Source organism: Condylura cristata, unplaced genomic scaffold, assembly GCF_000260355.1.
Source record: "Condylura cristata isolate star-nosed mole 26May11 unplaced genomic scaffold, ConCri1.0 scaffold00025, whole genome shotgun sequence".
Lineage (NCBI taxonomy): Eukaryota > Metazoa > Chordata > Mammalia > Eulipotyphla > Talpidae > Condylura > Condylura cristata.
The window spans coordinates 30,444,719-30,466,919 of record NW_004567126.1 but is presented as its reverse complement, the minus strand read 5'-3'; the positions used below and the strand labels follow the sequence as shown (position 1 = coordinate 30,466,919).

Here is a 22,201-nt window from a genome sequence, read left to right as displayed (position 1 = left end):
AGAGTTTGGGGGTTCCTCGGGCGGGATCTTGCGAGGAGTGGGGGGGGCCCTGCAAAGCGGGAACCTGCCGGATCTAGGGCTCCTGCGCCTACATTTCCGCTCGGGGATCCCCGAACTGCAACTTGGAGGTTCGGAGGTGCTCCAGGAGCCCCGGGCCGGCTTTCTACGGGGTGCTCTCGCTGCTTCCTGGTCGGGGGTGGGACTCCGAATGAGAACCTAGGTGAGTGCGGGGCTCCCCAGCCGCTGCCGCTAGGTTCGAGTTTCCGGCCGAGGAACCCGGAACGGCAATTGGGGGTTCCGGGGCGCCCCCGGTCCGCACACGAACTCTGCTGATAGGCGCGCACGTGGCAGGCTGGGCCCTGAGGTTCTGATTCTACAGCCTCTCGACTTCTCTCAGCGACCCCTTCACCCCCTCCCCATCACCCCCAGGGAAATCAGCAAACCATGGGCCAAGGTCACTGGGTGCCATTCCGGGGTCCATGCCTGCAGTCCTCGCCAGTATCCACCATCTCCGTCCGGGTCGCACCACCCCATGGGGTGCTTGTTTTTATTTTGCTCAAAGCCTCTTACCAGGTCAGCCCTCCCCCACCCCCCACAGTTGTATTTTAAATAAAGGAAAAGGGAAACTCCTGCCAAGGGCAGCAAGATTATTCTAGGAGTTTTTTCCTGGGTGCAGCTGTTAGGAGAGGTTTGCTATAACTGAGTTTCCCCTTTGATTATAGCCTAGTATTTATATCCTTGCCTAATGCTAAAGGAGGGAGGGACCCAGAAAAGTGACCATAAAGAAGGTAGAAAACCCAGTTCTGCACTGGTCAGGGAGGAGTTATGAATGTGTGTCCCTTGCAGAGACCGCTCCTGCAGAGTGCCTCTAAGTTTACGGTCATCTTGTAGCCTGAAGGACCGGCCTTGCAGGCCTCCCTAGACATGCGTAGGTCTGTGTTCTTTTTGTTAAGATTTATTTATTTATGCATACAGAGCCTGGGTGCAGGCCAGAGGCACAGGGGCGGTGAGGATTCACCAGAGACAGTGGGGAGCAGGACAGGCAAATGGACAGAGCACACTGCTGAGGGGAGCAGCGGGTGGGTGCCGAGCCGTCTGCAGCACCATGTGGGTCAGCTCTGGGGCGGGATGGAGCTCTCAGGGAAGCAGCAGCAGCCAGCGTTGCGCGCTGCGCTTCAGGCTGTTGTTGTGTGGAGGCCAGATCTGGGCTCTCAGTGCTTGGATTGGCGGTCGGTGCTTTGCAGGTGGTGTGTGGCTGACTTGACTTCTCCCTTGAGCTGCAGGTTGCATCTGTGGACAGAGTGCGTTTGTGGGCCCCCCATCTCCTCCCTGCAAAACTACAGTACCCAGCCTCACTTAGAGGACCAGGAGGAAAACTCTCAGCTCCCAGCCTCCTTTGTTCTGTGAAGCGTGTTCAGACATTTGAAGGCTTTTTGAGTGCTGGGTCGGTGAATGACGGGACAGGGGCTCAGCTATCACAGGTTTCAGCTGGCGAGCGAGCAGCCTTCCACTGCAGACGGCCGCTGCCGGCTTCGGCTGCGCTTCCTTCTCTCCCACTGGAGGAGGGGAGACCCGGCTTGGCAGGGGCCTACCCTCCTGTGTGACCTGCCAGAGAGACAAACCTGGCACTTTCCCCTACAACCTGGCCCAACTCTCAGGAGTGGCAGAACCAGAGCCCCAGGTTGGTTCTGGGGATCCCAATCCTCAGCACTGCAGATCCAGGCTACTTGAGAAAGCCAAGGAGCAGAACCAAGTTTGGGGATAGGGACCCCCACCAGTTTGCTCTCCCTCCCCATCTTAGCCGGCTCATCCACATTGCCGGGGTTTACACAGGTACATGGGTACCTCAAACCTTTTTATCGTTGTGAAGGTAAGAATCTGTTTCCAGAAAGTATTGACCAGTTTCTGCTGTGTGTAGGAACCTTGTTTCCATGGTATGTGGAAGCCACTTTGACCTGCGCAACGCTGTGTGGCTGAGTTAGAGCCATGCTGTGAGCTTCCTCGGGTCTTCTTTAGACTGTTGCATGGAGACCACAGTGGCGGGACTTGGGGTGGGTATTGGACAGGAGTGTGGATTAAGTGGATTTCTGGTGACACAGGCCCCTCAACTCCTACCTCTTGCTTTGGTGTCTGATCAGTTCCACCAGAGTGACTCCATGGGAGCTCTCCCTCCCTCCCTCACAGGGACATGGGTGTGGACACAAGGTTTTGGCGAGACCACTGTTGTCGGTGTTCTGGTTGTCAGTCAGCCAGAGTAGAGCTAGGGCAGGAGCTTGAGGACAGGTTGGTGGAGCTGTGCGTGGGTGGCCCTGTGCAGCAGATGTGTGGGGACAGGCAGTCACCTTTCTAGATGACCAGGGAATGCCCAGGCAGCTGCTGAGCAGAAGGCCTGAGCCCACCTTTTGCCTCTGCCTTGACCTCGGAAGAGTCACCTTAAAGAAAGGTCCATTGATTCAGATTTCAGAAACAAACGAGACTTTTGGAGTCTCATGGGCCTTTGGGGCACCTGGCATCTTGTTGCTCACTCCCAGGCATCCAGAGGCTGTTCAGGCCACCTCTGGAGCAGCTGACTGTGTCATGGAACTGGAGTGAAGTTCGTGGAAGATTTTATCTGGCACACTCCGTTCTATTTGCGTCAGCCAGGGATATCTGGACATTGCTGAGCGAGAGCTTGGGCATCACCTAGGAAGGAGGGCAGGGAAAGCAGTGTTTGAGCCTCTGAGAAAGCTTTGGGCTTATGGCCTTAGCCCGAGGCTGCTTGAAACCTCAGGCGGTGAAATTAATGACCTCCCCTGCAGTGATGACTCGTTCTGGGCACTCTCCGAGATGGAGTGATCGGAGTGGTCGAAACAGACGTCCAGGTCCTGTGTGGTAGAGTTCTCACGGGGTAGCTTCCCAGAGCAGCTTTGGAAACAGACACTCCCAGTGGAGCCCCCGCCTGGAAGTGTGGGGGCCATGTACCTGTCAGAGGCTTGTTTGTGCTAAGTGCCCAGCAAGGTGGGGGTGGGGGTGTCCTTGTTCGGTTTAGAGGTGTCATAGAGACTGTTTCTTGAAATGTGTGGGGTAGTGGAAACTTGCTGGCGGTGAGAGAGAGCTTGGCCTCTCTGGGGCTCTTGGGAGCTTTCCTGGGGTATGGTCTCTCCCCTTTGACACTGCTGACGGTAGGGTTTGGTTTTCCTAATGAGGCCATCTTGGGCTTTGTGGGGTGCTGAGCAGCAACCCTGGCTCCCATGCCTTCAGTGACAGGAGAACCCCCAAGTCCACACATGTCACCAAGTATCCCCCAAGGGAGGCAGAATTGGCCTGAATGAACTCCCGTCTGGGCACTTCTGCTCTCTCTGCGCCTGGTTGCCAGTGGGCCCCTAGGGAACTGGTGCTTCAGATGACTTCCTTCAGTGCACTTTGACCTGTTCCTTGCTCCCCTGCAGTGAGTCCCAACTCTAATCCTTCCCTCTGCAGCACAGACTGAGGCTGAAAAGGTCACCCCAGAGTGGATGAGCCAGGGCTTGGATTAAGGCTCCTGGTGGCGAGGCTCTTGGAGCCATACGGGAGGAGTAATGTCCTGGGCTGATAAAAAGGAAGCCTGAGCTGCAGTGGGCAGAGTCTGGGACACTTCACAGATGAAAGGAGAGTGCGGGGCGGGGTGGAGTTTGGGGTGAGGCCTGGGTGCCTTCAGCCTCTCAGTGTTGCAGCTGAGGGCCCAGACGTGGGAGGTTCTCCTGGCGTTTTAGCCAGAGCTGCACGTGCCTCCTCCCGGGCCTGCATCCCTCCTTGCAGAGAGACAAAAACATTTTTACGGAGCTAGGGGTCCTAACATGTCCTCAGGAGAAACAGGAAGGTGCCAGTGGGCACTGGGACTGATGGCAGGTTGCCAGGGCTAGGCTGATACTCCGCTTCCTCCCCAGAGGACCTGGTAGCTCAGCTCAGTTCTGCCTTTCTGGTGACTGCCTGCCAGTGTGGGTGGAGTGGCACTTTCTGGAGCCTGCAGTGTTCGGGGGAAGCCACGGAAGAATGCTGTGGCGTAAATACCATGTGGTTGCTCTGAAGCACACACAGCAAAGGAGGCAGTGAGTGACCCGCAGCCAGGTTTCGGTTTCAGCAGGCAGAGGGGGGAATATTAACCAGTGTCATGTCCACAAGGCAGTTGTGCAGAACCCGTCCAGTGGTACCAGAACCAGTGGTACCTGCTGTTGGGGATTCATAAGCCTTGGGAACTGGATAGCGTCTGCCTATCACTGACACCTGTTTCCTGAGTAGGACCTTGACTCTGGATCACCTAGGAGGGCCTCATAAAGCCAGGGGCTTGAGGGGTGCAAAGTTGGGGGTGGGAGGACAGACTTCTAACTCCAGCTGAGCCTTGGCAGGGAAGGGCTAGAAAGGGGGGTGACCCCCCACTTTGTTAATCCTTTAATCTACCTGGTCTCTGTTTAAATACCCCTGGAGCCCTAGAATCAGGAACAGAGTGAGTCTACAAGTGAGTCTGTAGCCAGCCCAAGGCAGGCAGAGCCCGAGCTCACCCATGCTCACCAGGACAGACTTGGGCGCCTCCCTTCTCTCCTTGCTGATGAGGTGGACAGCCTTCTTATTTTATGAATTAAAAGCCTGGTGGGGGGGGCAGTCTCCCTGGTGGTGCAGGGGTTAAAGACACAGCTCTGTCAGGCTCTTCAGCCAGCCAGCAGCAGTGCTGCTGGAGTTCAGTCCCATCCCTGGCCAGGGAGCAGACCTCTCCTGTGTCCTGGCTGTTCCCCTCAGCAGTGTATTTCAGTGGACCCACCTGTTCTGCTCCCCACTCTTGTCTCTGGTGAGTCCTCTCACCCCACCTGCCACACCTCTCACCTACACCACAGTTCTTGTATGCATGAATTTTAGAAAGCCTGAGGCTCCGCAGTTGGTAGAAAGGGTTCTGGAGAGCACCCTTTGGGGCCTTCAGAGACTGGGCTGGGAGGACAAGCCCACGCGGGAGGGAGGAAGCGGAGACAAAAGGCACCTTTTGGAGAGCTGCGAGCAGGGTTTGCATCCAGTCCCCTCTTAAGTGAAACTGCATCCTTGGTGCAACTTGGCGATCCTCCTTGATGAGGCTGTTTCAAAGGAGACATCATTTCCTCTGTAATGAAACGTTTTCGTGACATAATATTATTTCAGACTTACAGAGAATCAAAGAGTCGTGACAAGGCCCCCATGTGCTCTGCCCAGTCAGATGTGCTTGACTGCCCTTGGCCCCCTTGCCCACTGCCTGTGTCTTTTGTGCTGACCTGAGTACACTGAAGCCTGGCCACGTGTTGTGGACACTTTGTGTAAACTGTTTCCAGAGAAGAAATCCTTCTCTTAAATGAGCAGCCAGTGATCAGTGGGGAAGCCCGGGGTTTGCACCCTGTAGGTCCTGCTTTTGTCATTTGCTTAGAGAGTGGCATTTGTAGTCTTCTCCCTTTGAAATTCAAATGAGGACTGGAGCCTGGACTGGTCAGACTAGTTCCTTCCTTCTGGGTGGGAGGCCAGAGGCTGGGTTGTGGGGGGGGGGGACACCTTCCTGCTGTGACTAGACATACTGCTGCTTGGCGGCTGGGAGTTAACTTGGAGTCTGGTTTTGATTGTGTTTTTGAGGCTGCTTGATCTCTCTCCTGCACAAACAGCTTTTCCACAGCAAACCCCCGGTGTCAGTGCCTGTGCCCTGCTGGGCCAGTGGGCAGTTTCTCCACCATGCCTGCTGGGCTTCATTTGCCCTGCGCCCCCTGCCGGATGCCAGGCCAGGGACAGCCCAGAATCGATCCTGAGTCATACCTTGCCCTTTGGAGAGAGGAGCACAGACAGGCCTCTGCCTCAGAGATTGTGGGGAGGGAGGAGACGCCTGGGCTTGCTCCTGCAGGGCGTTTACCGACAGAGGCCTCAGTCTCAGCCTCCCTGCTGCTGCTGTTGGATCAGCAGGTTTCTCTGAAACTTGACCTCAGTTCTCCCTTTTGAGGGACTGGAAGCCCAGACTTCTGTCCTGACTCCACAGCCTGCCTCTGCTGTGAACGCACTGGGACCTGTTGTTTGTTGATTTTAGAGTGCATTGGGGGGGCCTTCCTGGTGCCACAAAAGGGTTAAGTGTCAGCACTATGAAGTTACCCTCAGCCAGTGCAGCACCGGTTTGATCCTCTATCCCTGCCCAGGGAGCTACTCACAGGGTGGCTCAGCACACCGCTCCTGTCTCCCTGCTGCTCCCCTCAGCAGTGTATTTCAGTCCATCTGCCTGTTCTGCTCCCCGCTCTGTCTCTGGTGAGTCCTTTCACCTACCCACCCCACCCCTGCACCTCTGGCCTACACCCCAGTTCTCGTATGCATACATAAGTAAATCTTTTTTTTTTTTTTTTTAATAAAAAATGCATTGGGGCCTCCCTGGTGGCCTCGGGGTTGAGTCTCAGCCCAATGGCCTGAGTTGGTCCCTGGCCAGGGAGTGAACCCCCCCAGGGCGCAGCAGACCTCTCCTCTCCTGTCTCCTGGCTGCCCCCCTTCAGCAGTGTAATTCAGTAGACCTGCCTGTTCTGCTCTGCTTGTTCTGCTCCCACCATCTCTGGTGAATCCCCTCACACATACCCCAACCCTTGTACCTCTGGCCTGCACCCCAGTTCTCCTGTGCAAAAAAGGATGCATTGGGTACCTCTCTGGTGCTGGGGAAACTGTTTTTCTTCCTTTTAAAGATTTATTTATGCATACAGAACTGGGGTACAGGCCAGAAGTCCAGGGGCAGTGAGAGGATTCACCAGAGACAGAGCGGGGAGCAGATCAGGCAGATCTACGAAGTACACTGCTGAGGGGAGCAGCAGGCGGGTCAGGAGAGGTCTTCACGCCCTGTGGGTCAGCTCCCTGGCTGGGGGTTGAACTCCTGCTGAAGTGGCTTTAGCTTCTTGTAGTGCTGTGCGTTAATCCTCTGCGCCACCCAGGGAGGGCCCCGGAAACTGTTTTGATACCAAATTCACGTTACCCTTTTCTAGGACAAAGCCCAAGAAAGACCTAACCTCTGACAGTTCTGTTGCCACAGGCTCTTTGCCAGGGCCTGGTACAGACCTCACTGGGTGCTGGTGTGGGGAAGGCACATGGGGGTGGGGCGTCACCTGGCTGGGGAAGGCAGGGGCAGCACCTTTGGCCTTGCAGGGAACCGCTGACCTGTGTCTCAGGACTTGCATTTTGGTCTCTGGGGCCACGGCCAGCGTGACGGCGCTTGTGTCCTCTTTTCCTGGGGAAAGCAAGAGGGCGGGAGGGAGAGCTGTCGCCCTGTCTCTCCAGCCCCTGGGGTGGGGTGAGCTTGGAGAGGAGTGCCCCAGTGGCCTGGTGTCTCTGCAGTGCTGAGGGGTGTTGGGGTAGCACAAGTGAGCGTGTCGCCGGCAGGAGCTCGGAAAGCACACCGCGCCTCCGTGGGGTGGGCCTGGGTCCCCTGGCCCCCTTCCAAGAGAGGTAGAAGCCGCTCGGGGGCGGGGGACTCTGTGCATCAGGACTGGCTTGAGGAGATCCTGACGGGAGGCTGCGGAGCTGGTGGGAGTCCTTCAGAAGCACTGTGTGTCTGACGAAGGGATGGGCCAGGCTCTGAGCTGGGGTGTGGCCTACCCCAGTGGTTTGTGGGTCCTGACTTGGAACCTTGTGGTCCAGGACATCTGAGACCTGTTGTAACCCCATCTTGGTCAGATCCTGACTTGTAAATGCAACACCAGTTCTGAGAGTAGTAGGGAGACCTGTCCCGGCCCCACCGGGGAGCAGTCTTGGTGGACCCTTGGCCTAGGCCTGGCAACCCTCACGTCCCGGTGAGGTGGCAAGCCCGGGGCTCACTCTCTGTGTCTAGCTGCTAAGCGGGAGATGGGAGTAGGTGACGCACCTTGCTGAGACTGTGACCCAGGGCAGCATCAGATTCTCCCATGGGAACCGCCACATTTGGATGGGTCAGCTGGGCAGCATCATTAAGACAAGTGCCATCGTGACCCTGAGTGTCTTGTTGAATTGCAGGAAGCTGTTTGTGGGCGGCCTTGACTGGAGTACCACACAAGGTAGGTGTGGGCGGGCTGGGCGGGCTGTGCAGGCCACTGCGGGGCTCATGGCTTTGGGCTCCGGCTTACGTAAATCCCATCTCGTGCTGCCACCTGGGTTTTTTTTTTTTTTTTCGAGTCTTGATTTCTGGGGGGTGTGGGGTGGGGTACCTGATCGGGAGTCGCCTGGGGTTGGAGGGAGACTGATTATTGGCCTTGAAACTTAGTGTGTCCTTATGTGTCACCTGCAGTGAGGGAAGAGCGTTGATGGCCGTGTCCTGACTCGAGGGGGAGGCAAGGGAGTGGGGTGGGGAGGTGGCTGCGGAGCAAGACGGCGCTCACGTTTCTCACGCCAGGACTCTTAAAGCCGGCTTCTCGGAGGCCCTTGGCTGCCCCGTAACTTACAGAGCCCCCGCGCGTCCCCGTCCCTCCACCTGGCCCCAGGGTGGGCGGGGCGGGCTGCGCAGAGGAGCACAGGGTGCGTGCGCCGCGCACCTGCTGGGGCCGCGCTCAGGGTCGTGGTGTGTGTTTGTGTTCTGTCCCACCTCTGAGCAGAGACCCTGCGCAGCTACTTTTCCCAGTATGGAGAAGTGGTAGACTGTGTGATCATGAAAGACAAGACCACCAACCAGTCTCGAGGTTTTGGGTTTGTCAAGTTTAAAGATCCAAACTGCGTGGGGACTGTGCTGGCCAGCAGACCACACACCCTGGACGGCCGCAACGTGAGTGTCCTCCCGACCGTGCTGCTGTGTGTCGCTGTCACTTATGCTGCCGTGGTGTTTGTATGCGTATTCCCGAGGTCGCTGCAGCGGGTTAGGCTTAGAGGGTGCTGGAACTGACGGGAAGAACGCTTCTGGGGGAGGGTGCTAGTTTACTGGGCTACTGGCCACTGTCACTAACGCCTTCTTTTCTAGAGAAAATAGCCTCATATTTGCAACTGACTGGTTTGTTTGAACCTTCCTACAGATAGACCCAAAGCCATGTACACCTCGGGGGATGCAGCCAGAGAGGACCCGGCCGAAGGAAGGATGGGTAAGGGGCGGGCAGCAACCGCGTGCCTTCACGTCACGTTTGCGAGCTTTGATCTGAGGGTGTCGCACATCAAGATTGAGAGCAGCACAGGGACTTTTAGTTTGATGCTTGAGCAACTGAGAATTGCTCAGCTCACCCAACACTGGAAAGTTTTTATTTTATACCTAAGCACATTCTTAATAGTCTGTTTTTAAAAAACAAAACAAAACTAATAGCTTAGATCCATTTGTCACTAGGAGCCATTTCATCTTCATCTACTGCTCCCAGCTGGCCCTAGTGGCCACCGCCTCCTTCCCTGCTAGGTGACATAGTCGTCTTCAAAGCTAAGCTGGTCGCCACTCCTCTCCTGGCACCGTGGCTCACAGCAGGTCAGTCTGAGACCTGTTGTGGGTGGTTCAAGTAACTACTTCCAAATCCTCAGTGTGAGGTTTCTCTATGATCTGTGTATGGCTCTCGGTACTTGGCCATCTGGAGCAGAGTGGACCGTATCCTGCCCCATCGCTTCTCCCAGTCAGCAGTCCAGTCTCCCCAGAGCAGTCTGGTCCTTACAGAAAGTCCTGCGGGGCGGAGCTGGCCTGGAGACCTGCTGCACAGACCTGATCGGCAGGTCTGGGTTGGGACCCAGATCCTGCGTGTCCCTAAGTATCCCAGCCGCTGCTTGTGAACGGGCTTCAGACTCTTGGACCAGTTTGTAGTTTTCTGACTTTGTTTTAGTTAAGCTCCTCAGATATAGAAAAGCTGTAAGTCGTGCAGGAAACACCCAGACAGACCACCTGGTTTCACAAGTCGCCACTGTTTGCCAGAGTGCTTTGTTTATATTTATGTTGCTCTGTCTGCCTGAACCTCTCCTAAATACTGGAGTACGTGTCTCCTAAAAGTGTGGGCTCCCTGGTAGCCCCGATACCCACACATGTGCCCGGGAGTCGGGGGACTGCTGCCCGGGGGTGTCATGCCCTGGCGCGCATAGGGCTCGCAGTCCATCTGCCTCAGCTACAGAACAGACAGGTTCCGTGACCTGCACGCCATGATGGGTTGCAGCCCCTTGCACACTGCACACCCCTCAATCCTTGCCCACCCTCAGAAGCTTAGTCCCTGTTAATACAGTGCAGTTAGGGCAGCTGACCCTGTGGTCCCCTGGGGTAGCGAGGGAGTGGAGTGCAGGGGCTCAGGCATGTCCCCTTCTGAGCAGCCCCGCAAGTGTCGCGCTGAGGAGTGAGGCTGCTCGCAGAGAGCAGGGCCGGGTCGGGGAGCGGACAGCTGGACAGAGGATACGGGTCATCTTTTGTCACCAGCTTTGATCTCGGAGGCTGCCTTGTTTTTTCTTCCTTTCTTTCCTCAAATTCTTTGTTCCACATTGCAGAGCTTTTAAACTCTGCAGCTGTGATAATCGAGAATAATTGCCCATAGGGCCTGTGGTGAGGGTGTGTGATTGCGCTTGAGTGTCGCGCCGCCTGCGCTGAGTCCCCTCTCCTTGGGTTCTGGGGAAATGACAATTGTCATGGCTTGAGATTTTGGGTTTTCCTAGGATTTACTGGATTTGGGGATATTTGGTCTAACTTTCAGCTAACCGTTAAAGTCACTGCAGAGGCTGCCTCACACACATGTCACACTCAGTCCGTGAAGGGTCTTTTGAGGGCTGCTCTATGTTAGGCCCTGCTCCCCCCACCCCCCATGAACTAATCATCTTTTCCTTCTTGAAATAGCAGAAAGGACCCAGGAGCGATAACAGTAAATCAAATAAGATCTTTGTCGGTGGGATTCCTCACAACTGTGGTGAGACAGAGCTCAGGGAATACTTCAAGAAATTTGGAGTGGTGAGTTCTCTGCACCAGGGGTTCAGCCTCAGTCTCCACCCAGTACAGACCCTTGTCCCCTCTGGCTGTTTGTCACCATTTGACTTGTCCAGGCAGATGTAAATTTGCCGGCTGACCTCCTGGAAGGCCTCTGTGATTGTAAGCTAGGCGGTTTGGGACTAGGAGGTTTGGAACAGGGTTCTCTTGGCCCTGGGCCTGCTCCGGGGTCCCTCAGCACAGGCGGAAACGCCGCAGACCAGGTCTGTGAGAGACCCAGCCCACTGGCTCCTCCCGCAGGAGGTGCCCACCAGAGGGAGCTGTGGCCCACAGCAGAAAGTGGCTTGGATGGGTTACACAGCCAGCCCCTTTCCTGGCCCCTCGGCCACCCACTCAGAGCCTGCTGTTGGGAGCTGCGCTCTCTCCAGCCCTGGCGGGCAGCGTGACATGGCGGTATGGCCGTTTCCTGCCTGCAGCTTCTCCGGTGTGGGCAGACTTTGTTGTGCGGTAGTTTTGTTTTCTTTAAAAGTCTAGAATTGGTATTTTTTGGAATTTAGACTCTTAAGTTCATCAGCGTTACATAGGAACTGGGTTCTAGAGAGGCAGGAGGAGGGGGAGACCTTGGTGGGTGAGAGGAGGGTAAGTGGGTGCACAGGGCGGCCTGCGGGCAGGGCAGGGGTTGGGAACACCAGTCCAGTGAGTGGGGCCAGATGGGGCCAGAGAGGATCTATGGTCACGTGGGTGCTGGTGGCAGTGAGGTCCAGGCACCAGCGTCCCGGGCTCGCTTCTCTGGGAGGGGGCCTGCGGGCCTCCTGGCTCTTACTCTGCAGAGCAAGCAGCCTGCACTCGCCCTCAGTATGGTGTCACTTGGGTCCCTGGGTCCTGCGCTGTGGGTGCTGCGTGGGTGGCGGGAGCATGTGCTTGTCAGTCTCGGGCCTGACTGGGACGGCCTCTGCCTCAGGACTTCTCAGCTCGGTGGAGACTTGCAGCAGCATGGCCGGGCTCAGGAGAGCTGACGCGGGAGCGTGTGGGCGGTGTCCCGTGGCTCCCGGCCGTCTAATCCCGTCTCTTTTCCAGGTCACCGAAGTTGTCATGATCTACGACGCCGAGAAGCAGAGGCCTCGAGGTAAAGGAGATGGAGTTTGTCCTGACCTTCCTCCCCTCAGATGGCAAACTATTTCACAAATTAGGTGGTGGTTGTAGCAACATTGCCTCAGCAAAGGATGATTTGGAGACAAATGATAAAAACGTAGGCTCTTCCTGTGCAGCTCCCCCGCCTGTCTGCTTCCCAAGGTCAGACGTTACCCTTGTTTTTCCTTTTTCTTTTCTTTTTTTTTTCTTTTTGGCTTGTTCTTTTGAAATTTTCACACCTTGACATGAATGTCAACGTGGTTTCTGTTTTTCAAATGTGTCCTGAAAGATCTGTGGTTCTTTCAAATCACGAACTTCCCTGCTGACGACTGTCTCCTGTTTTGTGTCCACAGCAGCGTAGTCAGTTCGTTTCATGTCGTCAGGCCAGATCTGCCCCGCTCTGCTTGAGTGTGGAGTTTCCTTTCTACATCCCGTGCTTTTTTCTTGTTTTATTTTGTTTTATTTTTATTTTTACTTTTATTTCTTTTTATTTTTTTTTTCTTTTTGCCCCGTGAGTCAGTGGGGGCAGGCAGGAGGAAGGGTCGTGGTGGCCTCGGCATCCCCCAGATTACCCTGAGCTGCCTACACTTGCACGTCCAAATTGGTTTGTGGAACTGGGGCGGCGGGCACCCAATTTTCGCGTCCCGTGTGCGTGTGTGTGTGCGTGTGCGTGTGTCTGCTGCCGCTGTATGTCCCCGCCCACACGTTTTTGGTTCATCAACTGCTTTCGGCCCGGCTGCTCCCCGGCTGGGCTCTGCAGCAGCTCTGACCCCATGCACCTCCGCCCGCCCGTTGGAAGCCTCAGAAGGCCACTGAGCACGCCCGCAGCATGCCCGCCATGCTGGAGAATAGTTTGCCATTTGAACCCGTCCCCTCTGCTCCGTGACCGTAGTACGCGTTCCTCACTTCATGTTGATTAAGCTGTTAAGTCTTAGTCTTAATTTAATTTAGACATACATGCTTAGTGGCATAATTAAGTGTTTCATAGTAAAGTACAGTAATGTTAAGTAAGTTGTTTTTCCTTTTCTCCCTGTGAATTGTTTGTGATTAACGATATCTCTTTAGATTTCTCTTCTCCAGGTGCTAAATTATATCACACAGGTACAGGCCAGGCCCGCGGTCAGAGGAGGGAACGGGCTTTGCTCCAGTGGGGTGTAAACGAAGTTTCAGTGTGTTCTGTTCCGCTTCCTCAGTGGTGATGTCGCCTCTTGACAGACAGACGTACTGTAGATGCCCCACCCCGGGGCTCTTTCCCAGGACTCACGCCTCTTGCGCTAATGGACCACTCGAGCCCCGTGGTTTCAGGCATTCCTGCAGCTTGAGAAATTGTCAACTTTTAAATACGCTGTTCATCGACCATTTCGTGTTCCACATTTACCTCCAATCTTTGAAACCTCAGGATGGGATTATGAGGGCTCTCAGGCCAGACAGAGCTGCCTGTTTTCCTTGCCCTGGATCTGGGAGTGCCCAGGCCGGCCATGGGCAGTCAAGCTGGCGTAGAGCGCCCTCTGCCATCGGGTTCCAAGAGTCTGGAGGGCTGGGCAGGCAGAAGGCGGGCGCTCCCCAGAGCAGTAGCGGTGAGGCTGCCAGAGAGCATGCTCCTGGCGTCTTGGCTTTCCGGGGTCTTGACAGACGCTCTGCCTCCCCGCCCACACCCACCCCATGGATTTATGCCCCCTCCCCCCCGGTCCTGCCCCATATGTGCCAGGTCCCCACTCCTGCCCTCGGACTCCTATGCCTCGTGCCTTCCTCCCTTACCCCTCGCAGCGCTGTCTCCTTTTGTATGTTTTGCCCCCAAACCTGCAAACTCTCAGCCCCTTCTCTGGCATCATGTGCAGATTTCCTGTACATGTTTGTGTGGTCAGGCTCGGCCACGGCCGCATGGGAGACTCCGTATGTCAGTATGTCCCGGATCCCAGTGCCTTCCCTGCCCGTCTCTCACCGCAGGTTTCGGAACTGGCTTTCCCCGTTTCCAGCCTTTCCTTCCTCGGCCCACAAGCTTCCTGTGCAGGTCAGCAGTGCAGCTCCCTCCCTCTCAGCAGCTCGAGAGGCCTCAGGGCAGCGGCTCCTTCCCAGTGCCCTTCCCCTTCTGCCTGACTGCTCCCTGGATGCGCAGCTACCCGCCTCTGCCCCTCTGGCGTGGGGCTGTCCCCACCTCTGCGTCAGCCTCGTGGTGCACCGTCCCTGGCACCTTCCCACGCCGCCGTCAGCACTGGCGCTCCCTGCACGCCCCTTTCATCCTCTGGTCTCTCAGTGCAGAGCAGGTGGGCTCTAGGCCGAGCTAGTGCAGGCTAGAAGCAGACACGCCACGTTAGCTGGGTGGTTGGAATCGCCCAGATCAACCAAACTTCGTTTATACTGCCACTTTCTTGTGTTTGGGAAATGCTAAATTTTTTTTCTCTGTAAAATTCTTTTGACGACATGGTGCCGCTCGCTCTTGCTGCTGACAGCAGAGTTTGGCCTGCTGGAACCCGTTGTGGCCTGTATCTCTGTGTATCTTACTGATATAGATATGTACAGATAGATGCGGTATCCAGACGTATGGCACTGTGCCAGGACTCCTTGGGCTTACCCAACAGCGTTGGGCAAGCTTAGCGAGGCACTAACTGTGTAGAGATGTGCTTCTCTTTAACGCGCTAGAACAATGTATGGCCGCTGCCAGCGCTAGCTGCAGGGCAGATTGCAAGCCAAGGGGGAGAACCTGGGTTTCAGAAAAGCAGAAGCGCGCTCACGGCCGACTGAGGCAGAGCTCTGGCCCTGGCTGCCTGCCTGCGGGAGTCCCCTGCAGTTGCCTCCCACGGGAGTTCTAGCAGACTCTGGTGTCTTACTGTCCACATCAGCATCTGGGCCTCCTCGGCGGCCAGGCCTCGCCCTTCCTGTCTGCCTGCTGCTTTCTCAGAGACGCCCCTGGTTGTTCCAGAGCAGCCCTCGGCCCCTGCCCCCAGGCGTCTGTACGGAGGCCTCTTTACTGCCTCAGTCACCAGAGCTGGGGCCTGGCCCCACGGCCTCACACACTGTGGCTTCGCTGAAACCCTTGGTCGATCCCTCGGCCCGTCCCTAATACTGTTCATCATCCTGTTTTGTGTCACAACACCCTGCTACCTTGATTCACTCTTCGTCGTTGGCTAGGTTTTGGATTTATTACTTTCGAGGACGAACAATCAGTGGACCAGGCTGTCAACATGCATTTTCACGACATCATGGGCAAAAAAGTGTGTAGTTGTAGTTTTATTTTACCTTAAGACCAAACCAAGTCTTAGGCAACTTAGGGATTTCACTGGAAATGAAAAATTCCTTAACAGAAAAACGGGTGGGGTAAGTCCTGGTTCTTTGCTGTGTTGGGTTGGCCCTGGTTCTGATGAAGCAGGTGCCATCCTGACCAGCTCTGCTCCCAGAGCTGTGCTCTAAATCTCCGAGGGCGGGCAGGCCAGGGCCAGCAGGTCTCGCGGGTCAGAGGGTCCAGTGGGCTGGCCTCCAGTGAGATGGCCGGGTTGCCTCAGGCTTGGTTTCAGAGACCACTCCTTCAGATGTCTGTCTTATATCTGATTGTCTGATGCTGACCCACAATGTGAGAAGTGGACCTTTGAGAACCGAGGTTCCCTTTAAAACTAAGAGAAATATAAACATCATGAAGGATTGGTTTTTGTAAATTGGGTCACTTACTGTGAAACTCGGTCCCAACCACATGCTCTCGATAGAACTTACCTCCATGCAGTCAAGTGACCTCGGTTGTTCCATCTTCATACTGTGTCTGCCACGAGGCCTCCCTGGCGACAGTGGCCCCTACTTGTCCCTGAACGAAGAGACCAACTCCAAAGTGAATAACTGGTAGAAATTTTGCAATGCAGAGTTTCTTACAGTTATCAAAGACTTGGGGTCCTAATCGTTGGGAGATTCCTATCTGGGTCCTTCTTTAAACACTGGTGTAGGCCTGTGGGAGGAAGTGCTGGTGCTGCACAGTCGGGTTCTCTGCTCTGCTTCAGCGCACCCACCTCTCAGAGGCCCTGCCACTGTGTCAGGGTGCTGGGGGCGGGGCACGAGCACCCCTGGAAGTTCATGCCCATAGCATGTGTTGCTGATTTTATATGGGGGTCCTTAGATTTGGGCACATGCTGTTAGCGCACTCCATTTGGACCTGAATGAATAGGAGGCAACGTTTAACCATGCTCTGCCACGCATGGAGCTCTTGGGTTAAACCAAGTGTGCAGATTTCGAGGATGCACAGGAATTAAGAGTACAGTTCAAAGGCGGCCACATGCAGTTCTTCATTAAGACTGGCACTTTTGACTGGGAGGCAGCATGGTCCTGCCTGAGGGACAGCAAGGTCTACCCAGTGCACAGATTGGCCCAGGCCCCCGTCACAGGCTGCAGCAGTGTGTGTGAGGTACCCAGAGGCTCTAATGGCCCCCCATTGTCCACAGTAAAACACACAGTCATCGTCCCATCACTGATGGGCACACATAGTGTCCACTGGTTCCCCCCGCGGGGACTTCTATTCATAAATGGCTTGGGTCCCACCCACGAGGCATTAAAACCAGACTGCTGAGTGACTACAACTGTTTTGATAGGAAAAGACTAAAAGAGGGTGTTTTTAGTGACAGAGCTGCCCCACTTAGTAAGCAGGAACTGAGCTCCCTTCAGAGCAGGGTGTGAGGACTCATCAGCCAGAGTTCTTTGAGCGGGTCCCTTGGTCCTGCGTCACTTCCCCACTTCTGCAGGGGCCCAGGCCGCAGGAAGGCGGGTCTTTGTGCCTGTTTGTTCTCTACCAGGAGATGGTTTTAAGGCAGAGCCGATGGGATCCTGAACACACGACACTCAGCTCATCAGACCCCCGGGATGACGCCAGTGGCCTCCCTGCCCCTCATTAAAGTCGATGGAAGAGATCAGGATCTGGCGCTCCTGTGCCGGAGCAGCCCTCAGGCCGGAAAGCGTTGTTGTCGCTCTGCGGAGTTCAGAGCGCGGGGGGTGCGAAAGTAGGTCAGGCTAGCCCTCCCTGATCTGGACCAGGCTGCCCGTCACCGAGGCCCAGGAAGGAGGGCTCGGTTGCTGACCACACACAGTATGAAGATTGCTTACTGATTCCAATGTCCATTTTATTGCATGTTTGTTTACTTTTTTGTTAGATGTAATGTAAGATTCTCTTTATCACATCCATTCCCTCTGACATTATTTTGAGTTAATTGAGATGCTTTAAGCGTTAGCCTGGGGAAGGTAAGTCTTTATCTTCCATTAGATGTTTTAAATAAAAGCCTAAGTTAAACACCTGTGTTTCTCAGGTATGCTCTCTGAGTACAGGTAGGGTGGGCGGGCTCGGGAGAGGTTCTGGGCTTCTCCCAGAGGGGTGTTCTTGACCTCCTTGCCCCATAGGGGTCCTAGGAGGCTGGGGTGGTCCTGGCCTCTGTCCTTGAGGTTCCCAGGCTGCTGAAGGAGGATGCTGCCATTTTAACCTGACTGCACACTCCCTGGTCAAGTGCCAAACTCCGGAGGGTCTTGGCCCTTATGATACCCTGCTCTCAGCAGACAGGGCTCACGTGACTTAGAGATGATTTGTTGTACCTGAGAAACATTTTTTAAACAAAAGCAACAAAATAAACTACAAAAGAAATTTTAAAGAAAAACTACTGGCCTAAGTAAGGTTTATAGTTAAGTACTTAGTTTTAAGTCTTATTAAGATGCTAAGTGTAGTCGTAAGTTACCTGAGGGTGTGTCTGAAGGGAAGGGGCTTCTAGACCCACCGCTTCAACCTAAACCAGAGCTTTGTTTGTCTAGGTGGAGGTTAAACGGGCTGAACCTCGGGACAGCAAAAGCCAGGCTCCAGGACAGCCAGGTGCCAGCCAGTGGGGGAGCCGGGTCATGCCCAGTGCTGCCAACGGCTGGGCAGGCCAGCCCCCGCCCACGTGGCAGCAAGGATACGGCCCACAAGGTGAGACTCCCGTGCCACAGTGGGGCCCGGGACGGCCGCGCATCGCTGTGCTCCCAGCGGATGGCCTCGCCACGTGGCCTGCCTAGGTGGCGGCTTGGCTTAGGCCCCTGACACGCAGGTGTTGGCCTCTCGGCCCATGCCAGGCCCTGAGCGCTTACACCCTCCGGTACGCCCTGGAGTGGGTCGTGTGGCCGTCAGCTGGGGGGGGGGGGGGATGTGTGCCCGGGAGCCTGGGCTCCTTGAAACGCCTGGTGCCTCTGGCTGTGTCTGGGACCCGGCCAGTCCCCACGAGCAGTGCGCGCCTGAGGTTGCTGCATTGTTACATCAAGTGTTTGCTGCCTGGTCTGGGGGTCAGGGCGAGCACCAGGCGTGTCCACAGCGAGGTAGTGTGAGTCATGGGATGGAGGGCTCACCGGCTCAGGGCTCGGAACATGCTGCTGGTGGGGCTGGGATTGCCCCTGCCTGAGGGGAGCTCCCGGGCTGCCTCTCAGCCGTGTTCTTCCCAACCCCAGGCTTCAGGCCAGCCCGCTGAGCTCTCTGGCCTTCTGTGGGGTGGGCCGAGCAGGCTCACAGGACGGGGGGGGGGGGGAGGTCAGGGTGCTGTAGGAGCCTCTACCTTGAGAACGCAGACAGTGCCCGGCTCCTAGGGATAGGTGAGGAGACCGGGCAGGACCTGTCTGAGGCCAGGAGCCTGCAGAGCCGCCCGTAACAGGCGCGTTGTGCAGCGCAGGCTACAGCTGCAGGGTCCCCACTAGCCTTGCCGGCTGCCCAGGCCCAGGGTCGCGGCCTGAGGCGCCACTGCGTCTGTGTCTCCTCTTCTCCCCTCCATGCCTCCGGTGCTGGTGGGCTTGGGCCGCTCGGCCCAGGGGCTCTGGGGAGCTTCACTGTAGAAGCTCTTGAGAAGTCCTCCGGTATGTGTTCACAGTTGGGGTACTTCCCTGTGCCGTGCTACAGAGCAGAAGGGTGGCGCGTGGCCTGATGTCTCTGACACTGACACTATATCCACCCCCTTTCTCTTTTCTCAGGAATGTGGGTGCCAGCGGGACAGGCAATCGGTAAGTCCATATTTGTAGAGAACGGGACAAGCACAGGGCTGCGGACACTGGCCCAGCTGGCCGGGGCTGGGGCTGGGGCCTTCGGCGCCGGGTCAGCCTGCGTCCTGTCTTCCAGGTGGCTACGGCCCGCCCCCTGCAGGAAGAGGAGCCCCGCCGCCACCTCCGCCGTTCACCTCTTATATCGTGTCCACCCCTCCTGGAGGGTTCCCCCCTCCGCAGGGCTTCCCACAGGGTTACGGCGCGCCCCCACAGTTCAGTAAGTCATGGGAGCCCTGAGGGAGGAGCCCCCAGGGGAGACTGCAACTTGAAGGGCTGTGGCCCCAAAGCCGGGGCAACCCTGGCCACTGCACCTACAGTGTGGCCAGTTGCGCCTCATGCCAGCTTCTCAGGAGACCGTGTCTGGGTGTCAGAGTTCTAATTTGGAGCAGAGGGCTTAAGGGCTTGAACACTTTGGCTCTGGATTCACTTTTTCCTCTGGGTTTTGCTTTATAAATGAGATCTGGCTTCCAATAGCCAGCAGGCCTAGTCTCTCCTCAGCCCCCACTGCCCTGGGGGGAGAGGTCTCCCCACTGCCCTCGGGGGAGAGGTCTCCCCACTGCCCTGGGGGGAGAGGTCTCCCCACTGCCTCGGGGGAGAGGTCTCCCCACTGCCCTCGGGTCTCCCCACTGCCCTCGGGGGAGAGGTCTCCCCACTGCCCTGGGGGGAGAGGTCTCCCCACTGCCCTCGGGGGAGAGGTCTCCCCACTGCCTCGGGGGAGAGGTCTCGCAGCACAGTGCAGAGCAGTGCCTTGCCCGCGTGGCACAGGTAGTCGCCTCAGCTGGTGCTCAGCTGGCAAAACCCCCGTCTCTCTTCACGGGGTCGCCACTGTGGCCGCGTTGGACGAGGCATGCCACGGTGTGGATGGGTCACACTGGAGACACGGCACCTTGGACCAGGGCCGCGGACCAAAGGACCACCAAATGTCCTTTTACCAAAAAAAGATGCACACCTCTTACCCAGGCCCCATCTGATTTATTTCTAATGGGTCTGAAGGCAGATGGGAGCCGGGCGGTCTCTGAGGACGCAGTGGGGGGACGAGGGCCTACACAGCTGGCTCCCCGGGGTGCTCTTCTTCCCCAAGCTCAGGGGTGGCTTTACTAAGAGCATGTCCCCAGAAGAGGCCTCCCTGCTGGCCTAGGGACCGAGTCTCAAGTTGCCACCGCTGCGGCCGGGGCTCGACCCCGCCTGCCTCCCCGCCGCGCCCCGCAGCAGTGGGTTTCAGTGGACCTGTCTGCTCTGCCCCCCACCTCTGGTCTACACCTCAATTCTTTTGTGTATAAGTGAGTTTTCTTTAGAGTGTTTCCCATGCAGCAGCTCCTCTAAGTTACTCCCTAATACAGGCAGTTTTAGCACAGGCAGCTGGGTGAGCTCTACCGCCCTGGAGCTTGTACCTGCCCGTCTTTCTGGAGCAGGTCATTCCCTTGGGCAGAGCCCAGGTTCACCTGTGAGGCCCTCGGGGACTCGCCACTCGGTGTTTGAATGGGCAGGGCTGTGGGTGTACTCGGGTCTGTGTCTCTCTGTCCTGTCTGTCCGCAGGTTTCGGCTATGGGCCTCCACCTCCACCTCCGGATCAGTTTGCCCCTCCAGGAGTCCCCCCTCCGCCTGCTACTCCAGGGGCAGCACCTCTGGCCTTCCCACCGCCTCCATCTCAGGCTGCCCCAGACATGAGCAAACCCCCGACGGCACAGCCCGACTTCCCGTACAGTCAGTATGGTGAGTCCCTGCTACTTCCCCGTGCTCAGACCCGCAGCGCAGCCTGGGCCCAGCCCTTGCCCTGCGCTCTCCGCCTTCCTCCCTTACAGACGAGTTTGCCACCAGGTTTTAGTGCAGCCAGGAGGGCCCGTGGTGCCTGGGGTCATGGGGAGAGCGCAGGCGAGAAGTGAATGTGGAGCTGCACTTTGGTGTCCTAGGTTCCTGCCAGGCGCTAGTCTGGGAAAGACATGGACTGCACAGCAGGTGTCCTGCGGGGGTGCCGTCAGTGCTGGCCTCCCTGGGAGTGGTCTGAGGCCGCAGTCTATTGGGCCCGGGGTACCCAGCAGGCCCCGTGCCGGTGACTCGGTTTGCAGGTCCGGAGGGCAGGAAGCTGCCCGTGTGGGAGTGCAGGCTGGTGGCCTGGTCTGTGCAGGCTCTGGCTCGGGGGGGCCTCGTGCTTCCTTCCACAGGCTGGTCGTTGGGGTCACGCGCACAAGCCTGTGTGCAAGGAGGTGCGTGCCGCCCAAGGGGGAGACCCCTGCAGGTGGTGTGGTCAGGCGGGGCTCTGGCTTGCAAGGCCCGGCCCTGGGGATGCCCCGTACAGGCCCGCGCTGTCCCAGGGACAGCTGGGGCTGAGCTGCAGCTTCATCGCTGAGGCCCCCTTGGGACTCCACTCTTCCTCTTCCTGGCCGACACCGCCATGTCTGCGAAGTGAAGCTGCTCTGTCCCTTGAATGCCATCCCCAGCCATGTGCCCCGCACACTCCTGCATCACGCTTCTTGTTCCCCTTGGGCTCTGCCAGCCTGCTGTCGCCCAGTGCCTGGGTTCCTGACCCCACCCTGGGACACCTGTCTGGCGGTCGGCAGTGTCGGCCGTGAGTGGGGGTGTGCGTGAGCAAGAGCGTGCCCCTCCCAGCCTGCCCTTGCTCCAAGGCCGCCCCGGGGTAGTCACCCTGGTCTCGTCTCTTGCCAGGCCTGGCTTCCTACCCTCCAGACCCGTCGAACTTCGGGTCCATACTTTGTTTACACTCTTATGGTCAGGCTGAGCAGTGACGTGGCCTAGGTAGGTGGCACTTCCAAACCCACGGTCCCCTTCTGCCTGCACCAGGCAGCGGACGTGGCTTCCTCTGCCGTCCCGGGCGGGGTGGACCCGGTGGTGCCCGTGGGACGGGGCCCTTGCTGGGGCCAGCCCCTGCTGCTGCAGGCGCGCACACAGACCTGTGCTCCATGGCCCCCGTTGGGAGTCCAGGGGGCCCTGAGCCGAGCCCGGCCCCCCTCCAAAGTGTGCATTCCGGGGGGACATGGGCCCAGGATGGTGCTGTCGCCCCCTCGCCCTCTGAGGTCGTGCGCCGGGCCTGGGTCCTGCTGAAACAGGCTCTGAGGCCTGCTCGCGGGACAGCTCCTTCCCGCACCTGAGCCCGGCACCAGGTTGTTTGACCTCTGCAGTGAGCACGTCTGGGGGCATCCTGGAGGAAGGCGCTTTGAGTTTCTTTTTCTTTTCTTTCTTTCTTTTTCTTTTTCTTTCTTTTCTTTTTTCTTTTTCTTT

At 57.1% G+C, this 22,201-nt stretch overlaps 1 protein-coding gene across 3 annotated transcripts in view; it reads left to right on the top strand.

Moving 5' to 3' along the window:
- The first annotated feature begins 174 nt into the window (after nucleotides 1–174).
- The window catches only part of DAZAP1 (DAZ associated protein 1), a 23,552-nt gene continuing 1,525 nt past the window's right edge, over nucleotides 175–22,201 (top strand). Inside the window, exons 1-12 of one of the 3 annotated variants that reach the window (XM_004695894.2) lie at nucleotides 175–220; nucleotides 7,975–8,015; nucleotides 8,550–8,716; nucleotides 8,961–9,026; nucleotides 10,730–10,840; nucleotides 11,894–11,942; nucleotides 15,077–15,159; nucleotides 17,717–17,870; nucleotides 18,896–18,925; nucleotides 19,041–19,181; nucleotides 20,501–20,677; nucleotides 21,629–22,129. In XM_004695894.2, the coding sequence (XP_004695951.2) occupies nucleotides 8,603–8,716; nucleotides 8,961–9,026; nucleotides 10,730–10,840; nucleotides 11,894–11,942; nucleotides 15,077–15,159; nucleotides 17,717–17,870; nucleotides 18,896–18,925; nucleotides 19,041–19,181; nucleotides 20,501–20,677; nucleotides 21,629–21,708 (1,005 nt within the window). In that variant the 5' untranslated portion in view covers nucleotides 175–220; nucleotides 7,975–8,015; nucleotides 8,550–8,602 and the 3' untranslated portion in view covers nucleotides 21,709–22,129. Of the gene's footprint in view, nucleotides 221–7,974; nucleotides 8,016–8,549; nucleotides 8,717–8,960; nucleotides 9,027–10,729; nucleotides 10,841–11,893; nucleotides 11,943–15,076; nucleotides 15,160–17,716; nucleotides 17,871–18,895; nucleotides 18,926–19,040; nucleotides 19,182–20,500; nucleotides 20,678–21,628; nucleotides 22,130–22,201 lie in introns of those variants that run through there. The other 2 variants (XM_012729817.1, XM_012729816.1) reach the window with 2 other exon arrangements.